The sequence below is a fragment of the Epinephelus lanceolatus genome, chromosome 20 (genome assembly GCF_041903045.1).
Source record: "Epinephelus lanceolatus isolate andai-2023 chromosome 20, ASM4190304v1, whole genome shotgun sequence".
In the NCBI taxonomy this organism is placed as follows: domain Eukaryota; kingdom Metazoa; phylum Chordata; class Actinopteri; order Perciformes; family Serranidae; genus Epinephelus; species Epinephelus lanceolatus.
The window spans coordinates 27,265,361-27,288,574 of NC_135753.1; the positions used below are offsets into that span (position 1 = coordinate 27,265,361).

At 41.3% G+C, this 23,214-nt stretch overlaps 2 protein-coding genes across 6 annotated transcripts in view; both read right to left on the reverse strand.

The window, feature by feature from the left end:
- The window catches only part of phldb2b (pleckstrin homology-like domain, family B, member 2b), a 44,387-nt gene extending 35,363 nt beyond the window's left edge, over positions 1 to 9,024 (reverse strand). For all 3 annotated transcript variants that reach the window (XM_078162503.1, XM_033638707.2, XM_033638706.2), the window contains exon 1: positions 8,749 to 9,024. In XM_078162503.1, the coding sequence (XP_078018629.1) occupies positions 8,749 to 8,781 (33 nt within the window). In that variant the 5' untranslated portion in view covers positions 8,782 to 9,024. The remainder of the gene's footprint in view (positions 1 to 8,748) is intronic.
- Positions 9,025 to 14,316: 5,292 nt separating this feature from the next.
- On the reverse strand, positions 14,317 to 23,202 carry plcxd2 (phosphatidylinositol-specific phospholipase C, X domain containing 2). Of its 3 annotated transcripts, XM_033638425.2 has the most exons (9): positions 23,134 to 23,202; positions 22,983 to 23,053; positions 20,948 to 21,084; positions 20,666 to 20,785; positions 20,234 to 20,287; positions 19,983 to 20,138; positions 18,284 to 18,394; positions 17,960 to 18,090; positions 14,317 to 16,185 (listed from the first exon to the last, which is right to left on the reverse strand). In XM_033638425.2, the coding sequence occupies exons 1-9, from the start codon at positions 23,184 to 23,186 to the stop codon at positions 16,026 to 16,028; spliced, it is 993 nt and encodes a 330-aa protein (XP_033494316.1). In that variant the 5' UTR covers positions 23,187 to 23,202; the 3' UTR covers positions 14,317 to 16,025. The 3 variants fall into 3 exon arrangements, with proteins under 3 accessions (XP_033494316.1, XP_033494318.1, XP_033494317.1); XM_033638427.2 differs by having other exon boundaries at positions 22,983 to 23,166; XM_033638426.2 differs by lacking the exons at positions 22,983 to 23,053; positions 23,134 to 23,202 and adding an exon at positions 21,248 to 21,700.
- Positions 23,203 to 23,214: the final 12 nt, after the last annotated feature.

Genomic DNA, 23,214 nt, shown 5'->3' on the forward strand with positions numbered 1-23,214 from the left:
AACAGAGTTCCCACAGGGTTATAGTCTGCCATTATACTGCCTAGTGCTTTAAATGTGTGTGTGTGTGTGTGTGTTGCACCAAAAAGCAACAGAGCTAAATGACAGTAAGTAAGTGTCAATCAGTTGCATTACCTACACGCCCAGTGCTTAAGTCCGCAGCAAGATACTATGGTATAGTCCAGATTGTCCTGATATTGGCATAGACATTCATAGTATCCAGAGGGTGATCCCTAATATTTTGGCAGTCCCCTGACGTCTCCTCTACACACACACACACACACACACACACACACACACACAAACACGATCAAAATCTTTCAGATTTTTATGAATTTCACCGAGTTCATTCACGCTCCCCAGAAGGTGAGCACTTTCCATTCTCCATAAGCTTTCTTCTTGTGCCACTGGTCAAGACATCTACAAGGCAGATGCTGCTCGTATCCATGCTCTCAAGTAAATCATTTTATTTTTGATTAAGTGTCCAGCTCATGACAAACCTCAGAAAAATCATCAGTAAACACTTTACCAATGCTTTGTGGAGTGTAGCAGACATTTCAGCCTCGAGGGGCCACTAGTAGGACTTTAGTGTGATGAATACTCTTATTTTGTATTAGTTGACCGCGGAGTCCAAGATCAAGAAGAAAAATCAAAATGTCTTAATGGTGGGAATAAATAGCAGGACATGGGAAAACTCTGAGACAGCAGGGCAGGATCAGACTGGCAGAAAAAGACAGAATGATAAACTATAAAGAGGAATGAAAACACAGCGAGATAAGAGGAAACAAAATCAAAACTGCCTCAAAAATGTGTGTGTGTGTTTGAGTAAAAACACTCAGATCCAGTGCCAGGGACAACCCCTGCAGTACCCTACAATTCAATAAAAGGAAAAACAGTCACAGACACAAACACCCAGACGGATGAGTGAAATGCTTCACACCAAAGCAGGGATGATTACAGCACATGGGAAACCACCCTAACCACATCTCCATTTCCACCTTCCGTCATCTCCTTCCTCTCTTCCTCTGCTCTCTCCGTGTTATCCTGTAATAATCCCGTAATAATATACATTATCCACCTCAGTTTTCACGATTAGTATCTGATTTGTTTCCAATACTTCTCCTTCCTTTTACTAAAGTGCTCTTTGCTATTTCTTCAACTGTTTTTCCAGCTCTTCCTCCTGTCTTTCTTTCATTTCTCTTCTCTATGTGCCACCCTCCTGCCTCCTCAAATTCTCCTCTCTTTTCCTTTTTCACCCAATCTCCAGAAGAGGAAGCGCAAATCAAAGCCAGCTCCATACCACTTCCTCTAATTCAGCGCCAACTTCCCCTCTGAGGTCACTTCCTTCACTGCACTGACACCCTTATTGCCTTTAAACACACTTGCTCACACACTTGCTATTCTTCGCAATTCAGCCACCCTTGCAACCCCTATGCACACGCAAACATCCACAAATAAAGTCACGCATCAGCTCTTTTTGTTATCGCATGCAGATATGAGGCCCCACATTCCACTGATTTTTTTTCATCACTAGTGTAGACAAAGCAAACACGCGGTGTATGATGGCAACATCAGCCGGACAAATTGCAAAGGTGCTGCAGAGACCAGATGAAAATGGAGATCAAAGTCACATTTCAAAGTTCAGTGGGACTGTTTTGAGTATAGTGACAAGACTGTTCTCTTTTTTTCCAACCGTCTCCTCCCGCTTCCTTCCTGTATGTCCTTTCCCACCTCCTAGACTCTCCCCTTTTGTCATATGCCATCGTGCCTCCTCATTGTCTCTTTTTTTTCCACAGCTCCCACTTCTCCTTCTGAGCTTCACTGTGGGCAGGTCAAGACAAGTCTTTGGCCTTGTTGTGCTCCAGTTTAAGCAGAGAGGTGAGGTGAGTCAACCCCCCTTCTAGATTTAGCAGATTTCAGCTCTGGTATCCTGAGGGATCTCCACAATCTCCAATCACCAAACCTGGTGCTATCAGGGTGTCTGAACTAGACAGCTGGAGAAGTTTGAGATTACTGGATGGTCTAGGTATTTGCAGGCTTATAGAGACACTTGAATATATATAAAGATGTGCTTGTAAAGAAACTTGCTGTTATTTCCCGAACCTTTAAAGCTGTGCTAAACAAAATCTTGGAATTGCTAATACATGAAACAATTATATATAATGTAAAAGGAATTGCTTCTTGTGGCAAACCCACAGAGAATTTCCACTCGACTCTCTCCTATTTAGCGTCGTTCAGCTCATAGTTGGTGATCATAGTGGAGCATTTAGTAGCTAAAGAGCCAGATCAAGGAAATGGTAGAGACCAAAAGCTAAAAGAGAGTGAATACTGGATTTATACTCATCAGCTGGTCAGAGACAAGACTCCAAATGAATGCGAATGTTGCTGTGTTTGCCTTATGTGTATGAGATGATAAGATATGTTGAAGCTGTATTTTGCCTATTGCCCCAAAGTGACCACAAAAATAGATTATAGCTGGTCTGAGGAACCCATTGAGAGTATACTAAGAGCATAGACTGTATAAAGCAATGACGCTACAACCTTTAGGTTTGTGGACTCCCTCTAGTCCTTGAGTCTGGCATTTTGGCTGTCACCATCTTGGTTTTTTGAAGCCAGAAGTGACCATATTTGGACAAGAGAATGGAGCTGTGGAGGAGTGAGTGGTGGATTGGACTCATAGATTGTACCAATGTCTTACAGACAGCCTGTCGCTCAAGTATTCCTGCTCATATGCGTAACTTTAAGCCTAAATAAAATGCAAACGGCGAGTTATATGATAATGTCATCACCATAATAAAACTGTAAAGCTGAATTTGGTGCAGCTTGGTACATGACGTTCTGTAGTCTCATCTAGCCACTTGTTAGCAACCATCTTTTTGAAGACACATAGAAGTTTCAAAGTTTACAAGTGGGGTATTTACTGATGTATTTTATGCCGTAGAACAAAATGTGAAAGTCTCCTAAGCTTGTGTTATAAACAGACCTTATTTTAGACATTGAACCAAAACCCATTTTCAAAAAACCTATTGACTTTGAGACCAAGGAACAGGGAGAGATAAAATGCGAATTCATTTCTGGAGTTTAGGTCTCATTCTGACAGCGCTAGCCTCAAGTGGCCATTGAGGGAACTGCAGTTTTTGGCACTTCAGCATTGGCTTTGTTTTTTTTAGCCCTAGAGGTTGCCACTTGGTTAACAGTAGGACAGCTAGTTTTTCTATCTCTGGCCTTACATTAACTTGTCAGGATGTCACAGTATCATTACAGCTACAACAGAGTTTTTTTTAATTTTTTTATTTTTTAGAAATGTTTTTGGGCATTTTAGCCTTTAATTGATAGGACAGACAAGTGTGAAAGGGGGAGAGAGAGAGAGAGGGGGTGACCTGCAGCAAAGGGCCACAGGCTGGAGTCGAACCCGGGCCGATGCGGCAACAGCCTTGTACATGGGGCGCCTGCTCTACCACTAAGCCACCGACGCGGCGACGCCCCAGCTACAACGGAGTTTGATGACAGAATATGTTATAATATATGTGAATAATTACTATCAGGTTCTGGTATTAAGTAACATTTGAGGCAGACTGAGGGAAAGAAGGTCCAGCAGAGTAAAATTCCACATTTGATTACAAACTAACTCCTGTAATGGAGTGGAAGACTGGGGATGTTTCAAATGTATTTTTTCCTTTTATGGGAAAATATCCTAAACTCACAGCCCTGACCTACTTTTAATACTTTAACACTAAATCTGGTTTACACCTGAACTCCCCCTTTATAGAACTGAAGACCAGCTAAGACAAATTTAAACATACATGATGTTTTTAAAAACACAAGAAGACAAGTACAAGAAACTGCATACACACACAGTCCCTCTTTGATCCCATCTGTAGAACAGCTGAGTCTCCCCAAAATGCTCTGTTTGCCCTGCATCTGGCGACAGAGATGGGGTTAGAAATGCGGGGTGATGGAAAAAGAGAAAGCGATGGAGGATAGAGAGAGGACTCATAAAACCAGAAGAGCAGATCCAGCATTCTCAGACTGTTTCATTTCATACTTTTTCTTCATTCCCTCCTTTCATCTCTCTGTCCAGTCCCTCCTCTGTTTGTCTTTCCTCTACATCTGTTTAGTCTTTCTCTCTGTTTCAATTACCTTCTGCGTTGTTGTTTCTGTCTGTTTCTGTTGCAGGCTGCATTCTCGGGACACTTCAGCTTGTTGTTAATGCCACTGATGTGAAACAGATTCTTTTTAGTGCACTTAGAAGTTGGGACATTTAACTCGCTCACATGTGTGTGTCTGTCAAAAACAATAAGCTCATGATGTTGGGTTAAATCTTCTATATGGCGTTTTTTAGAATAAAATATATGATACACATGGACAAGAAGCACGCCTCAGAGAAATGCACAAGCGGAGTTCAAACGCACATGCTTACCCAGGTGTGCTCTTTGTGTAAGGAAGTATTTTAGATAGTAAGGTTTTAGTGAAAATGCATGTTTGGGAAGTACTGAGCTGGATAAATGAGAATGTGTTCACCAATAGAATGTGAGAAAAATGTTTTCCTCATGAATTCAAGGTAACACAGGTTGACTATATACAAATGGTCATTTTGTAGGTTAATTAATAACATTGTCAGAAAACAGAGAGCACACTAGAGTGAAACATGCAACAGACAAACCATCAGGATTCTTCTTTTTTACTTTTAATGCAGATAGTCCAAGTTGGCCATCTGCGTCTTCGGTGCATGTGGCTGCTTTATTTAGATAGCTTACATTGGCCTTAGGCTTGAGGGTGTTTCAAGGCAGACAGCTTCTTAAGATGATATATGGGCTGCTGGGGTATAAACTTGACCAACTAATGGAGATGGGGGTGGGAATAATGATACACTAGCTGCAGTCAAGGTGACTGTTAAGATGGTTTTAGGCGTTTTTGCTACAGAAATAAAATTTGGCCACCTTCACATGCAAAAGACAGTTTTACAAAGAGCACCATGAGTTCCAGGTGCTGAGGAGTGCACAGATTTACTCATTGGTCTGGTCAACTTCTTTGCACAACCTTTGAAAGACTATATGACAGGCTGGAACTGTTACATCTGTTGCTTCGGTTCCTATTGCATCTTTTTTCCCCATATATATATGCAACCTGGCCAGCTCTAAAGAAATGACTTCATTGGTGTAAAGACAACAGATAATTTCCAAAATGCTGGTTTTGGAACTGTTCTCCAAGTCTTTGGGTTTTGGAAACCAATGTTTGCCATGCAGTATGATTGTAGAGTATTCTGTTACTGTGCCCAATATCTATATATTGTGTCGTGTTCATGTGCGTGTCTGAGTGTTGATTGTGCCTGCAGCACCTTGATGAATCTGTAATCCTATTTCCCAAAATGTTAAGAACAAATATCTTTCACATTTTTCTTGTCAATTGCTCTCAGTCTCATCTTTGTCCATTGTTTTTGATGACCTGTATCTGCTGTCTTTCCACCTGGTTTCTTCTCTTATGCTCCTGATGTGTTTCATCTGCCATTTAAGCTTTAAATGCTGTGTCTTCACCCTCGTCACACTCATCTCTGTGCCTTTATCTCTCTCTTTCTCCATCTCTCTGTCTCTTTCTAACATCCCCTCCCCTTACATTCCTGCATTACCCTCTCCTCCTCCCACCTGACAAAGCCGGCATTGTATCACAGATGCTGTTTAATATGGAGTCCCTCTCTCTGTGTCCCTCTTATAGAGCAACTCATAGGGCTAAACAGGGTTATCTTCCTCACTTCTCTTCACTGCACTCTGTGTTCGGTGCGCAATTATGTCTTTAACAAAACTTGAATGTATGCCTTATGCGTGCGTCAACACTAGAGATGTTAACATTCTCACACACAAGCATGCAGGCTACCCTTTTAGACATAAAATACTGCTACTCTCTGTCACTGTTCCATAAGAAAGTCTTAAATTGACTTCATCGTGCGTGGGTAAATGTGTTTATGTCTTTGATTGTGTGCATGTGTGTTTTGGTGAAAAACCTGCAAGCCGATTAACTTGACCTTAAAGCCCCGCTAAAACACAACAAACATCCAGCAGCATTGTTCAACTTAAACTCTCTCACACTCCACTGAGCGTTTTTTTCCCCATCATTTACCAAAATGCAAGATCCTCACAGGAGAGAAAGTCCATTGTTGTTGCAGCTGACTCAGAGTTGGAGGAAATCTAACTTGAATTTCTATCGAGGGTGTGTGTGTCTTTGGAAAAGCCCAGATTACCTTTACGGCCATATGGAGGGGATCAACTGATGTTTTGGTTTCTGAGGGGCCGGATATGACAGAGAGACGAGGAGGGACAGTGAACTGGTAGAGGGACATATAAGCCACATTAGTAACATAATGTAGCTCACATGTTGAAATGATCTGTGACTACTGGATAGAAAAGAAAAGAGGAAGGCAGAAAGATGGACTTTGAGATAATAAGAAAAACAAACTGAGTGTGTCGGGGAGAGAGAAGAAAAGGAAGTGGATAAAAACACAGACCAAAGAATTCAGAGATGAAGGAAAAGAGATTACTAGTGAGCCAAGACGTTTCCCCAAGTTGCATTTCTGGCCTCCAAACACAATGTGATCCTATACTGCACTGATGACAATCCAAACATATACCTGGCAAACACATAAACAATAAATACTGTGGAAAGAATTTTGACAACACAGAGTAGAAATCTAATTTGCTTCAGCACACAAATGATGCTTTCAAGTGCTGTATTGTATCTGGTTTTTATGTGCACCTCTATCGTAAGTCTTTAAACTTTGCTGTGGTAGTCTTGCAGCGAGTCTAGTAGCTGATAACAGCATTGGTATGTGCAGTCCTTGTGACAAAACGGTTGCATCCTCCTGGTTTCCACATCACGGCCAGAACAAACTTGACAGGTATAATGGTTTTAACATTATTATTTATTTATTATTTATTTTTTCATACCTTCATACCCTCCTGACATTTCACTCGGCCATAGAGCATATGATGGTATTGGTATAAAAAACTAAAGTAAACTGAAGTAGCTACTGGTGATAGAAGTGATTTTAGTATGTATGTATGTCTAACCTACAATGCTGTGTTTCTAACATGCAGTTAGCAGATATCAGCACATCAGTAGGCTGAATGGAGGTGATGTGTTCAATAAAATCATGTGGCTACTGAAATGCTTTGTGGTTGGAAGAAGTCAACATAAGTTATATGTGGCAATACTCACAAGCAGGGGCAAAGGTATTTTTCTTATTTACTAGTCCTGTAACGTTATCCCCACCACTCTTAGTCGCCATCTTTCTCAGCTCAGCTGCCTGTTCTACCAGTGCAGACTGACCTCTGGTGGTGCATGCTGGGCACTACAATACATTGTCTCAGTACAGCATCTCCATATCAGTTTAATTATGTGTATGAGTATCTGTATTTTTGATGGTATTGAAAATCATACCGTTGGGACTTCTAAATACCCCAGTAATACTTTGATACCACCTAAGCCTAATTCTTTTTTTTTTCAATAAGTTATCAGTAATTTTTATTGATTTCTTATGAACAGAAAAAAACCCCATCAGATTACCTTCATCATATGACTATATAAAAACATAAAAATTAAAAAGTAAATAGGATGCAATGACTGTAGAGGTTACACAGTTGTGTCATTAGACAGGAGACGGCGCTAAGACAAACTGACTACAAGAAAAAAACAAAACTAAAAATAAAATAGATAAATAAATAAAAAATATATAAGAATGAATAAATCAAACAACCAGTGGTGGGTTTGAGCCAGTATGTTGTGAGATAGTTGCATCAGGGGACTAATGAAGGAGATGCCCACTTAGCTTAGTATTTGTCCACCTGACTGATGAGCCTAAAGGAACCCATGCCTAATTCTGATAACACTGTTGCTATAATGGCACCACACATGGAGAATTGTAATACCCTCTGTGATAAAAACATTTACACAGAAGACATAAAATGCTGTGGTTGGACCCGTCAAGGGCAAATCTACAACCTCATAATTACACTACAATCCAGAGCCATAATACGCAGTATACAACTTGTTCCCATGCACATTACTGACAGCTCCACATGACCCCAGTGCAACACCTTATATCATTTCCTCACTGGGAAATCAAAAGTAATAAGGTCTTCATTAGACATCTGACATGTTAATAGAGGTGGGAGGTGGTAAGACTTCTGACTTCTTTCTTAAATGTGCTGGTTGATTCCCATGTTAGGCCACTAGACTAGAGTGCCATGGACTGCTTCACTGTGTCAGATGTGGGATGAGGCTCTTATTCATACACTAACATACAATATCATCATCAGTCAAACTGCTCTGATTTGTCCTCTTAACATCCCTGTGGTACTCACATGGTGTTGTTTTATAGTGGGCAATGTCAGAATTACAGAATAACGCATAGGCCCTTTTTAATGTGTTTATCTTCAGTAGGATCACTTAATACACATAAAGGCTATTGTGTTAATGGGACTTTTACTCAGTAGCCCAGAAACCAACAAAACTTTCATTGTATTTTATTTGCTGAGAACAAAAATCCGGAATTAAAGTCGGATAAGATTTGGCTTATCGTTACACAGCTCACTTTAGAAACAAACACTGTAAAGAACTCCCGGAGCTGTGGATTAAACATCAGTAGCTGTTGAAACACCATGAAAGACTTCCATTAAACGTCCTAATTTAGAAACACGCATTTGAGTCATATAAGAAATTGGCTTTCTGATATTTTCCCCTCATAAAAACAGCGCTTACCATGATTGAAGCGGGACTGGCCACTTCTGTCATCGTGCAGCGAAGGGCGCAATTACGCAACTGCTCCAAGATCCCGAAAATATCCTGTCACTTGTTGATCACAGTCTCTTTCTTGACAGTGAATACATTCCCTGCGCGGCATCAGCAGCCTGTGTGTCTGGGAGATACTTTCAATCCTCCGTTACCTTCTCACACACACACGAACACTCTCCAAATGTACACAAACGTAAAAAAAGCCGGCGGCTTCAGCCAATTGCGACGTGTGGAGGAATGCAGCAACAGCTGGAAGTGGAAGCAGGAGAGGGAACAAGGGGAGGGAGTTTCTCTCCTCTTTCCCTCCCTCTCTGTCTCTCTCTACCACACTGACACACACACACACACACACACACACACACACACAGATCATAATGTGCAGGTGTTAACAGACCACCTCCACCTGACCTCTAATTCTCACTGACTCAAAGGGAGAAGCCTCTAGGCTGACACAGAGGAGGAGAAAAGGGGAGAGAAGGAAAAAAGACAGGGACAAAGAGAGGCAGAGAGCATTCTTTCAGACCCACTTGGCTGTAATGATAAGACACCACGATAAAGCATGTTTAGCTAATGATATTAGAGCAGGAATGCAGTCTAGTCTCCCTTCACATGACACACTGCAGCCCCAAATACTGCAGGTTTTGATTCATTCAGTCAGTGGAGACAGGTCCAGACTGGTGCACAAACAAACTGATACAATGCATGTCATGCAGCACTTGCAGTGAGTGATAAAGGTTAAGAAAATGTAAGTATTTACATTCCTTTGAGAGAAAAAACCCATAACACCATTCAAAGGATCTGTACTGTGTGTGATAGGCCTGTTACAAAATATATAGCCCGTCTGTATGAACACAGGATGGGTTAAGGCAGTGAAGTAATCTACACATTCAACCCAAACAAAAAATTCAAATATTCCCAAGGATGGAAAATTATAATCTCTCCTGTTACACTTAAAGGTTCAGTGCAGGCTACCGTAAAACTTCAGTTAATAGCCTAGGCTATTGTTTGCTTAAATCACTGAAATCAGCGGGCCTATATTTGGGACAGGCCTTTAATTCCTCTCACACAAAACTGTTGCTCAACACAGATGGGAAATACAATCAAATTGTTTATTGAAACCAGTATGAATATTAGTTGTTTAAAAATTAGGCTTCAGATAATATATCAATTATGAGTCATTCATTTGACAGACACTTGATCTGAGGACCCTTGCAGACTAAAGGAATACGAATAACTTACTGGGTAACTGAGGAATGGACACATAATTTGAGGCAGCCAAGAACCTGATTTTATACATCTGAAGAACTTCTATAGAAATGAGCTGCTTGGCAACCAGACCAGGCCTCTAATTGAGACAGGCCTTTATTTGTTAAAATGTGTAGCCACACCGGGCTAGTAAAAAGGACTGGGCGTTTAATTGAAGTTTAATGGTAATTTTTACCAGGAAAAGTTTTTGTCATATTCATTTAAACTATCACTGTATCCTGGCAGTAGGACAAGTAGGACGATTATGTGACACACAATCCACAATTCTCCTCCTACTCCTCTTAATGGTATTTGCAAGAATTGTGAAAACAACCAGTCAGAGCCAGGAGGAGTCTCTAACGCAGCTGTCAATCACTGCTCCCCACACAGCAAAGACAAGTAAACAGGAGCAGGTATGTGGAGCAGGCTAAAAAGAAAGCGTTAAACTGAGCCTCAGATAAAACAAGTAAACATCGGAGCAGCTTTTCCAAGGTAAAGGGAGAGCCATGGGACTTAAAAGGATTCAAAACTAATGTCAGCTCAGACTTGGTTTCACTGTTTCGTCTTTGCTTGCTTTTCATTGTCAGTCTTCTTCTGTTGACATGTCTTTGCCGTGTACGCTGTTGGCAAAGAAAGCACAGGCAGTTTTTTAATCGCTGGTGGTTGTTTCTCAGCCACTGTGTTGGCGCATGCTGAAAATATTGAGCCTGTGCGGTGTAGACGAGCAGTGATTGACACTGTGTTACAGCTCTGATTGGTTGTTTCATTCAGAGGTGGTGGACTCTTGCAAATGTCATTAGGTGCACTCAGAGGAGCAAGAGGGACCGGATTTTTTTTGAAGATGATCTGTCTCATGTACTACTGTCAGGATGTAGTGACCGTTTCAGCAAATATGACAGAATTGTTTTCATTTTTTAAAAAAGTTATCTCCTGAACCTTTAAAACATTTACGGTAAAACTGAAGTGGCTTTTAATTCCACTGCACTTAGCCTTTATATTGCTGAGGGATAAGTTCATTACTTAATTATACGCTGTCTGATATGACCACACTAATTTGCCCAAGACAGGGGGTGCAGATGATGAACAAAGTTTGTTGGCTGTTTCGACAAAATTATATAGGAAAAGAATGTGCAAACAGTTTCTTAATTTTCATCAAAAAATCCATCTGTGTTTCCACCATGAAAACACATATTCTAGAACTTAATGCAAAAAGTTAATTTATCATTAAATGTCTGGTCTGTCCGATGCCGCATGAGAAACTGTTGGTATTTAAGCCGTGGCTGGCTGCTCTTTGCAAAAGCTATGTTCACCATCTGAAAAATCTCAGCTACATGTATGGTCATGCATCAGTCTGAAGACATCATGCAGGAGATGCCAGTAGTTCTGTATCAGAGGTAGTTAATTTTATTTGGCAGAGGTTCGTGCATTCTCCACAGTTCATAGCAGAGGTTACATAAAACAACAACACGCATTGTGCAAAACTATAATACAACCTTAGTCATGCAGAATGCTGTTTAGGCTATGCACGCCAACCACAACTAAAGCGTAATGCATGGTGTGCTCTCTTGGCTGGAGAATGATAAATGTTGTCTTGAAAGTGGTCCTCTGGTTAGGACTGAGGCCAAGGAGGGTTTGCCTGCACACAAGTACACACACAAAAGCACAAACACACACACATGCATATCCATGGCAGCAGGATTATCTTATCTCCCAGGCACTGCAAGGATCTCTTTGTGGATAAACAGGAAGAGAGCTCGTGCACCCGGCCCTGCTCCACTTTCTCCATTGTTCCTCAGTTTTCCTTGATACTCAGTATGTGAAGAGATCTACTTTATCAATAAAGGTTTTGAACTCATAGACGCACATATCCTTAAAAGTGTGACTCTTCAAATTACATAAAGTTCACAAACCTGACTGTCCTCGCAAGGATAAAGGAGAGAAAAAGGGGAGGACATGCATTATAGGCCAGACCCAGAGTGGAATAAGTTTATTGGAAAAAAAAGCACTGCCCATTACATTTGTTTTTCTCATTACTGTTAACCAACACCAGAAATGTGCCTCCATGTGGCACCATGTCATGTGGGCTTTTGTGGTCACTTTAGGCCTTGACTCAACATTAACAGATGCATCGTTTGAGCCAACAGCCTTAAAAAGGCAACAGCTAAATGTTATCAGGATAATTCTCCCTGAAAATGGCCTTACACTTCCTTTTAACTTTCCCTGTCAAGTGTTTCCAGAAGCTTAAAGCTATTATGCTTTCCATGGTCGCTTGCTAGCATGAGAGCTGCTCAGCATTCCCAATGACATCATCCCGGAGCCCGTGGGTTCGAGAGGGTTTGAACGTTTGACAGCATTCCCGAGTGAATTCCACAACTCCCATGTGATCCCAGGAGGCTGAGCAGGAACTCTGGAGCTGTTTGGAGAGGGATTCCACCCGGTGTTAGGAGACCTTGCCGTGAGAGACCCCTTCATTCAGACAAATCGCACATCTTTTTCTACCTCACAAAATGCCTGTGAAACAGTATCTGAACTATTTACAACCAGTACTCTGACAATCTCAGGGATGATCATCCATGTAGGTCTCTGAGGTGTTGTGTGGGTAAAACTATTCAAACCACATGCTTTTAATAACATCTTAATGACAGATAAATGGATGACATCAACACTGTTTGTGGCAAAGGGTGAGCCAGGTGCATTTTCATCTGTTTGCAGTGGTCTGGTGCTGTGCCTCTACACGTTTCGTCAAGTCTTTCTCTCTCGTTACTCATCCCACACTTTGTCAGAGGTAGGACAGTCATAAGATACAGTGTCATGTGTTTTTACAGCTGTTTCAATAGTCATCATGGTCTAAAAGAGAGCACTAACAAATCTGTGTGTAATGGATGTTACTGACCTGGTCCACTCGGGCCACTGACATCACTTCACATATAGCAGTGGTTAAATGCCTTAAACTCTGTTTACTCACAGTGTATACGCAGGGTTAATCACTTTTTTTAAGCCAACGCAAATGGCTTTCCAAGAATAGTTAGACATCTTTATTTAACACAAACACACCACGTAACCAAAGCAACCAACTGCCACTGAAATGCCAAAAACCATCTCATTAAATACTGGAAACTGACCGTGTTTTTGACTGTGATGAAGTCAAGTGTGGTGCAGACCAGGGAGGGGGCTGAAGTGTTGAATTTAGCGACACAGAAATGAGGCGATGGGGCACAAAGGTCATAAAAGCCAAGTGTTGTTGCAGATCTACTTAGACTGTGGTGCCCAAAATAGTTTTAGGGAGCTGTGTGTCAATGTTTGCTCCACTTTTGGTACAGACTGTTTGTAGAGGATCTTGGTCTGCAAACACATGCACACAGGCACAAATGCAGTGTTATGACTTTAGGACTTTATTAACACCTGGAAGTACATGCTTGAGTTGCTGTCTTCTCCTTTGAAACCTGGGAAGCCAGCAGGGATACAGAGGACTGAGCGAGTGAGAGAGAGAGGACCAATCCAAACAACAAAGGAATGCTCTCCATCAGCCGGAGCTGCTGCACTCCGCTCTCCCACTTGCCTGCCGTGGTATGTGTAATTACTCCACAATTAAAGTGCCTGTGCTTGTGACTGTGTGTGTTTGTGCGTGCGTGAGCCTCGCAGCACTTGGTGACCACGCTCAGCCATGTCAACAATGTGGCCTGGACAGAAGAGCCAATTTCACACAAGTGAGTCAGGGAGTGAAAAAAGACGGGCAGAGTTGATACGAAAAGACAACATTTTACTTTCCTGTTAGACGATGCTGCTGCTGCTGAAGAGAGACACACAGCTGTTCAGATTTCTCTCTCTGCATCCTACATTTTTTTATGATCCCAGCTGAACTTCCTCTTGCTTTCTTCTCCTTCTACTTTCTTTCTAACTGCCTCTGCTTTATAAATCACTTGCGTCTTCTTCTGAAATCTCCTTCTCCTCCTCTCATTCCCTACTCTGACCACAGGAATGCTGGGTGACTGTCACTGCAGTACTGTCCACGTCATGCATAGTAATCACTGGGCCCACAAGGCACACACACAAACACAGCAACAAACACAAAACATTTCAGACTACAGTACGTTGGCGTTTTTCTTTCCTTGCTATTTCTACATGTATATAAGCCTTGTTTTATGGAGCCCAACACAGACTTGACACATGCTGGACATGATATACTGTAAATGCCTGTCTATGCATTTCCCCTACATACTTTTACAGTCCCAGCCAGGAAATTGTTTCTATTTCTGCATGTCTAGTAAAACAATGACATGGAAAAAAAGATACTGACAAACAAACATTTATAGCTGTGCATATATATGGGTTTACATGTTTTATGAGCATAGTGGCACAATTTCTACATATATTTGGCTTTCCCTCTGCAGTTCCCCCCTAAAGGTGCCACTGTTTGTATCTCTAGTTAAACTTTACAGCCCAACAATATGTACTGAGAGTGTTGGCACAGTGGGCATCGTTTTCACAACACATGGCAATGCTTAAAATGGAAACATAAAATGCTGCTAAGAATGCAAAACACGCTACCTGTACTTCTCATTATGGGAAAAACACCAAGTGCGTCGTTAAAAACTCAGCTACCGCTCTCTGGCCAAGTGTTTACAATTACTGATGCTATGTAAAAAAGACTCCACTGCCATGATGTCGGGCATTTTCTTTCACAATTTTTTAACATAATGTTGGATGTATTAGTAGCCTGTAAACAAAATATTTGTCCTTACTGCATTTTATAAACCCTTTGAAACCTGGAGCAACATTACTTTTCTTGTGCTGCTTTCAGGTGCCTTTGAACCCTGTGCTAATTGGCAAATTATTCTCAAAAACATGGGGAAAAAGGCAATAAGCAACTTAGTAAGACGTGTCCCATAAATTGCAAAAAACTAATAGATTTAGAAAATTATTTTTTAAAAAATGGGGAAAAATTATATTTAGAATTATTATTATTACATACTTAAAAGTATGGTACAGAATTATTATAATAATTTAAGCAATTTTTAAGGTCATGTCCTTGTTTGTTTGTTTTTAACATTTTTTTCCTAATTTTCTTTCTTTTTTTAAAATTTTCTCTTTTTACTAATTTTCGGGGGAATTTTTTTGGGTCATTTCTTTTTTCGTTGCTCATTGCCTTCTTCCCATATTTTTGAAAGAAATCAAGCCGATTTGCTCAGGTTTCAAAGGGTTAAAATACCTGAAGTTTTGATGCAGCCATAACTTAAATATCTATACATACAACAAAAATCAAAATAATCATGTAATATCGGATTAGGGCTTCCCCCTTGGCAAAAACGAATCTGTGATGTGGTCGGAACATTTTAAAGAATGACAGCTATTTTAATGTTTAAGATCTTGGAACCGTATAAGTGATATCTCTGAGTCATATGATCCTTGTCCAGGTCACAGCTTCCTGTGAGTCTCTTTCGTCATGGTGACCTTGCTGCTCCGCCATTTGATAGTACCAGTGTGGTATATTTCCATTATTTCCCCCAAAAGGAAACGCAGGAAGATTAATCCAGACATGAAGCCAGAGCTGTGGTATGACAGGATGATGGTAAAAATGCCACTGGGCATGCTCTGTGATCTGAGCACCAGCTTCTTTCCCTCTTTTGGACTTTGTGTGCATGATATTGGGGGCTGAGAGAGTCGGCTGCATCCAAAGCAGTGACGTTCAAAATTCCAAAAAGTTCAAAGGTTTTATGTCATTCAAGGGCCATTCAAGGGTCCCTGGATCACACAGTATCTATCTATGTGTGTCCTTGAGCAAGACTAAGAAACTTGGTCAGCTAAAGAAAGAGCCATTTTCTAGCTGATGAAAAAAATTCTTATTAAAGTCACAAAGCAAAATAATACATTATTATTTAAAGTTATTTCATAGCATTACGTAAGTATTATCCAACAATGGTGGAGGAATCTGACCTCTGACCTGCGACCTCCACCACTCTGTGGGTCAGCGCACATTTGTCCTGTTGTGCAAACATATGTCATCTTGGTTTGCGGCCCTGTTCAGACAACAGCAGGTTGTTGAGTTTGATGACTATGTTGGCAAAGTCAGTGAGCTCCACAAAGTCAGAGGTGATGATGTTTACCCCATCCACCCCTGGCCTCTGAGCCTCAACCCAGGAAATGATGGTCGGCAGGTTTCTAAAGCCACAAAAGGAGAAGGTATGTATTAGAGGGGAGACAGTTACACCGATTTTTGTTACACCAAAAATGCTGTCACTTCAATTTCAATTTAAACTCATACCCCGACCTTGCGACTCAGATTATCCCGAGCCAAGTTTCTGTCTCTGTGAGATTTATTGTTATGTCTATCACGTTGCCAAACTCTAATCAGTTGTTCCTTGGCTGACTTTCTATCTGTCCACCAAAATCCATAAACAGCCATTGATAAGGTTTGGAGATTCAGTATCTTGATGTTGGAGAAAGTGGACCTAATGGAAAAACAGTTAAAGGGAGTGATGTTTGTGTCCGTCTGTCTGTCAGTGAGAGACTACTTTGCCACTATTGTCTGAAAATCATTGCTTTGCATTCAAACACATTCTGTTTTGGTTCTTGGCAAAGCAATGACACATACACAGGCACACAAACACATGCCATGTCTCTGTAACTGTATCTTTCCAACACCCTTAAATTCTCCACTATGTCTGAACCGCCAGCAGAACAAAACCAGGAAGTCAGAATGTTTATCCAGTGGCGATAAACAATCCCATTTCCTCGGAAGTGCAAAATTAGGCCGCCTCCTGTCTCGCCAGAGAGTCAGTTCAGGAGTTTTATACCCCGGCATCAGTGGCAGTTTCTCTCAGATTTGCGGGTATGGTGGGTATGTACTCTAAGTCAGGATTTCCGCTGTCATTTCCACTCAAAGCTTCGGCTCCACGAGCTGGGTGACTGCTGAAGTTTGTGCAAATAATCTAGTCCTTGCTTAGGAAATAAGGTCTCTTATCAGAGAGATGAAATGTGTTTCTGTTTGATCCTCTATAGTTTGGAAATGGATAAAGAGGATTAGAGCTTATCCTTAGTGAAATAAACCAGTGACGTGAAAGAAAATTGTAACAGAGAAGTCACAATTTGTTTCACTACTGCACTACATCCTCCATCAGAGGGTGTGGTGTGTAGTAGATACACTCATATTCCCAAAACAGCTGTGCCAATCCATCCACAGTAAAGCCTGACAACAATAGCAAATGGAAAGACGCTTTTTCAGGAGATCATATTGTTGTCTGGATGATGTAGCACAGCACCATGTGAACACACAACACCACAAGTCTTAAGCCAGAAGCAGATACTGTGGGTTTTTATTCATCTAATTTGTACTATGACAATAGAAATAATTATTTTTAAAATGCTGATGAAGCTGTTTCTATATGACGGCATCTATTAATGGTCACATCAAACTGTTAAATGTGACACAACAGCGTTCGCACAGATCAAGAACAGAACATGAAACGCCTCTTTTGCAAAAAGAAAGTGTGAAAGTCAGTAATAACACACAGTCATCTATTGGTTGTAGTGTGTTTCATTTAAATGAGTTCTTTACATTTTTGCATTTTTCTGTTACTGTGCATTTGCTCTAAGTATCTAGTTTGCTCTTGTTCATAATGCCATTTTCAAGCACATGTGCAAAGATGACAATCCGTTGTTGCATGCATGAACTGTACTGCCCTCTACTGGCCACAGACTTACATAGTTAAATGGAGATGACTCTACAAGAAGAGGATAAGGCTCACAGATGCCTGAGCACATACACAGTCACACACTTGGGCTCAATTGCTAAATCTTAGACATGTGTTTGAAAGTTAATTCTAAGTAAAAACTGAAGTATCAAAACTATAATTAATGTATATCACATCCTCAATGTTCCACCACACCTCACTCAGTCACAACCTTCTGAAAACACCCAAACTCAGTTACTGACTTCTCCACCAGGTAGTTGCGCAGCCCCCAGACCAGGCCCTTGGCCACGGTGTTAACCCTGGGTGTGAGGATGGCCTGAGACACATGGAAGGAGCCCTGCTTGGCCCTTTCTTTCAGCGTAGTTTCCAGGAACTAGAGGAGAGAATGTCAAACACAAGCAGTTTAAACACAACATATCTAATCTGTATCACCTCCTAATGCGAGATAGAGGTCTAAACTGCTGACTTGTTAGCTTGAATCCTCCATCTCGTGCAGGTATCTGTACTGATTTACCACTGAATGTATGAATGACACAAGTACATATGTGGCGTTGTTGTTTTTTGACCTGTGTGAGTTTGTCGGGTTCGGTGGTGTTCGCCCAGGGAGCAGGGATCTTGTTGCCAGGCCACATGACAGGGATGCCCTGAGCTGATGGATGATGGTAGAACACAATCACCTGAGGAGACAAGTAAATCAAAGACAGTGAGTAGAAAAGTTTAAAGACTGCACAGATGGGGTATACCTCACATAACATGAGGTAACACTCAGATAGTCCCATGTTGACAGTCAAGTAGATATCAGGTACAGCCCTGCACACAGAAATGGCTGGGCCCCTGAAAAGGTCCAGTATGTTTTGTTTTTACCCTGCAACAGTGGAAAAAGAAGAAGGAGAAAAAGTAGAAGAAGAAGAAGAGGAAGAAGAAGAAGCAGCAGCAGCAAAGACTCATACCATTTGGATGCCGGTACAGCAAATTAAATTTGGTTATCATTACTTATATTTAGGATGAACATGATTATTGCTGGCTCATTTTTACCCCCTTATGAGCAACATATGAAAATTATTTTAATTGTTCTATGTCCTATTTCTTCAGCTACATGCACTAACATGACAATATTTGCAACCTAGACCCCAAAGTTACTGTATAATAATGAGTAGCCCTGCATCTACAGTAATATCTAAACACTTGTACAGCCGCACATTATGGGCATCTGAGATAAAACTCATCTGCATCAGAGTTTAATATTCCAATAAAGTAGCTGTGACCATCATAAAAACACATCTGACTAGTCCACTGTTCACCACAGTGATTTAGCAGTGGAATAATAAGACAACTGATGAGGTGTCTTCTCTATAACATGTTCAACAACATAGTTAGCTGGTAATTGTGCAGATCTCTCCTCCTCTACTGTCTCTCCTCTGTCAGCTCTGCACTCTCTCCCTCTCCTTCTCCTTTGCCAACTAAGCCAGTCACAGATTAGGGTCATAGGAGCAGGAGTTAAACTGATAGTATGTATGAGACACAGACATGCACACAGAACCGTGCTGGCCCAGTCGCAAAAATAAAATGTTTACGCACCTTGTATGTTTCTGCAAACCAAGGCTACGTTACATTTGTACATCAGACGCATGATGTAGTTCAGATGGCATGTATATGAGCTGAGTTGCTCATCAGGAGGAGGAGGAGGAGGAGGAGGAGGGGATGGTGGATGGGGCGATACCTGCCAAGCAGCAGACAGAACATGTCCAGCTGTGTTTGTAGCCACAAAAGCGGGTGTTTCTTTTTTTTTTTAATGACAATTCGGGACATGTCCAGCTGTGCTTGTAGTGACCACATTGGGTATTTTAAACCAAAACATGTTTTCCTTCAACTAACCAAGTGTTTTTGTGCCTGAATCTAACCACACATTAGCCTCAGCTATGTCACAACATACTATAAAACTATTTGAATGTATAAAAAGAAGAGAATGAAGACAGTGTGAGATGAGGAAATTGAAAAAGAAATGTAGGGCGAGCCAACACAAAAAGAAGAGTGTGAACAAAGGATAAAAGCTAAATACACTGAAAGAAGAAAGGTGGTGTGGATGATGGAACAAGTGTTAATGGGATGACACTGACCACTAATTGCAGCAGGGGATTACCTGACCACAGGGGTTAAGTGGACTGTCCAGTAAACACACACCTCCATGTTGCTTTTACTTGTACATGTGTATGAGCTCTAAGTGGTCTGAGATCACTGGAGTCAATCGATGCACTCTGATCTCACCTGATGTTTCTTCTGCCAGAGGTAGTCCAGAGTGATGCTCTCCACTGCACAGTTGTGACACAGCTTGCTGCCAAACACTTCCTGGAGCATGTTGATGAGGTACACATGATGCTCTGGGCCCATCGCGTAGTAGTGGTTGAAGTCTAGAAACACTACCTACATCAAACAAACATTAATCAGTTAGTAGGCAAACTCTATCCGTCTATGGTCATGCTTGTGTATTTGTGTTTAATTTAAATCATATTTCTCACCTCTTTCCTGTGCCTGCTCAAGAAGGAGTTAATTTCTAGCAAGCCATCGCACACCTGTGGGCGAGAGAAGAGTGAAAGGTCGGGGGTCATTTGCTGCATCAAACCTAAAGGTCTGATGGTGACGCACTACTGGTAGCAAAACAGAGTCATAAAGGGGACAGGTCAGATTTCAGGAGAGGGATGTTTACACCTAAACTCACAACCTTTGATCCCTGTCCAAGGCCATCTCCATCGCACTGCTAACAACATCAGCTGGAAACTAGAACACAACACTAACAGAACACATTCAATGTCCGCGCTGTTGTATAATGCTGAAGGACAAAAGTGGAACGTGACAGATGATATAAAACATATCTAATCACAATAAGGGAGGACACAGAGGCAGACACAACAGCCACAATGATGTCTGTACATATTTACTCCACTGCTCACCTTGTGGCCAAACAGGCCGTGGATGAAGTAGATCTCATTCCCAGCCTCGCCCGGTTTGGAGGAGACCCTGAGATCAAAGTAGCGAATTCCTGCATCCAGCTGCTCTTTAAATGTCAGATTCTGGGAATACAGACATTATATATTACATGATGCATAACTACTGGCTACACAAACCAACACATCTGGTATTCTATAAAACATACAGAAACTCTGCCCAAAATATCACAACATAAGTCATCTGCAAGCTGCCAGGCTCCAGATGGTTAGATGTGAACTCAGTACCTGGGTCATGGACCACTTCACCATGACTTTCTTAGCTATGACGCTGAACATGGTGGCGAGGTATTTCACATATGCCTTCTGGTCGGGTCCCACAGGAGCATGCACATCCACCCAGTAGGTGAAAGAATCATGAGACCCTGGAAATGACAAATGAAGATCCAAAAGAACAATTAACAGATCATATTCAAGTCAGACTTGCAGCTGTGTTGTCACCCAGAGCTGACAGTGCTATCAATCCAGGTGTGGTGTAGGCTACAGATGGACGCAAAGAACCAACCTCTTTACGCATGACAGTCTCACCTGGCACTGCAATGTGCTTGAGGGGCATGGCACTGAGCTTGGGGGGCAGCGAGCCCATCCAGTCGGCATTAGCATTGCCGATCCCTGCAGGTCGGGTCTTCATGCCACAAACAGGCTTTCAACAACCCCCCCACTCAGGAAACCGCTCTCCGGTGCAGATGCAATCCCGGCGACGGATACCGGTGCGCTCCCATCGGATAAGAACTACAAATTATCATCTTGCAGTGTCACAGTTAATCTACATGTACCACCGGTTCAAAACGCTTCCGACTCCCACCAGTATGAGCCGTGTCCTCGCCCGGTTTGCAGTAGGTTATTGCACGCGTCTCGATGCGCTGTTTTCAACCGGGCATCCGTTGAGAAGACCGGCTGCTGGCTAACGACCGCGATAATCCTCTTAGAGCAAAATTCCACTTGTTATCCCCCCTTCTACTGTTTCTTGGCTTTACATGCTGTGTGCGTGTGTGTGTGTGTGTGTGTGTGTGTGTGTGTGTGTGTGTGTGGGTGGGTGGGTGTGAAGACCACCCCTTGCACACACTAACGCACACACACACAAAAGCACACATGAGAAAGCTGTCTTAATTTAATTATTTAATCTTAATGTACTGTGGCTCAGAGTCGCGTGGACTGCAATGAATGAATACCTGAGCATTAATCAGCACATACAGATCATCTTATCTGTGACCGGGAAGTGATGAAGATGACACACACGCTCCTAGGCTGCATCAAGTCTGACATCAAAACGTGTGTGTGTTCAGGTGTTAATGATTTGATCTATTCTATTGTATTCCATTCTATTCTATTCAGTTAATCTATTCATTTCTTTTATTGGGCCTGTTGGAAATGTCTTGGAGGCTTGGTCTATCTACTGATCCACACTGACAACATTTGAATAGTCAGTTAACATTTTAAACGTGTGTTTGTCTCATCATCACCATACATAAGGCCTATACAGTGTATTGGCAAATGTGAAAAAAAAAAACAGAACTACACCACAGCCCGACAGCTCCATCTAGTGGTGCAACACATGAACTGCCAGTGTGTCCACAGAGGTTGAGCTCTCACTTATGTCACTTTCTTGTCATCCTAAACTTTCGTGTTGTGATTACTGTGGGAAACTAGGGATATTTAGACTTGATATTGAATATTAGTGTACTTTATGTGAATTAGAAGAAAAAAACAATTCGCCATTTCTTTTATAACAATGTATACCAGAATATTTTGGGTGGATGTTCAACTTTATATAAGAAGAAAAATTGGGCAAAGAATACATTATCACTTGTTTTGAAAGCCACGAGGTGGAAAAATATAGGCTAGTATTTTTTGTATTGATTTTAAAAAATTCCACATCCACAAAAGCAAACAGGTGGACTCAAAACCTCAACAGAATGTGGCTTAAGAGGCCTTGCAAATAAAAAGGTTACAAGGACGAACACTGACTTTTACCACTTTTTCATATTTTTCTTATTTATTTTGTTTGTTGTTTTCTCCTGAATTTCTTCTCTGTTTACATGTACCCCTGGCATGTTCAGTTGTTGTGCATATAATGTTACTGTAGGCTATGTATTGATATTCCTTAAATAAAAATATAATAGCCTAAATAAATAAATAAAATAAAATAAAATAAAATAAAATAAAATAAAATAAATAATAACGATAAAACCGGAAACTTGGAACACTGCCTTTTTCAGTTCTAAGCAGCTACAGCTTTGGAGCAAAACTAAAAAATACTCACCGGCAGCTTTGGTTGTCGCCATTTGTAGTTCAAATAATTTTGCCAGTTTGTTAGGGTGTTGAAACGTTAGCCTGTTAGAGTCAAAATGTTTTAGGGACACCGTAAAACACTAAAATACTACATGGCATATAAATATCAATTAGTTAATTACATTTTCAGCCGTTGTTGAACGTGTTTTTTCACTTCCGCACTCCCACAAAGCATTGCGCCCGCACGCGCCACCGCTCGTCAC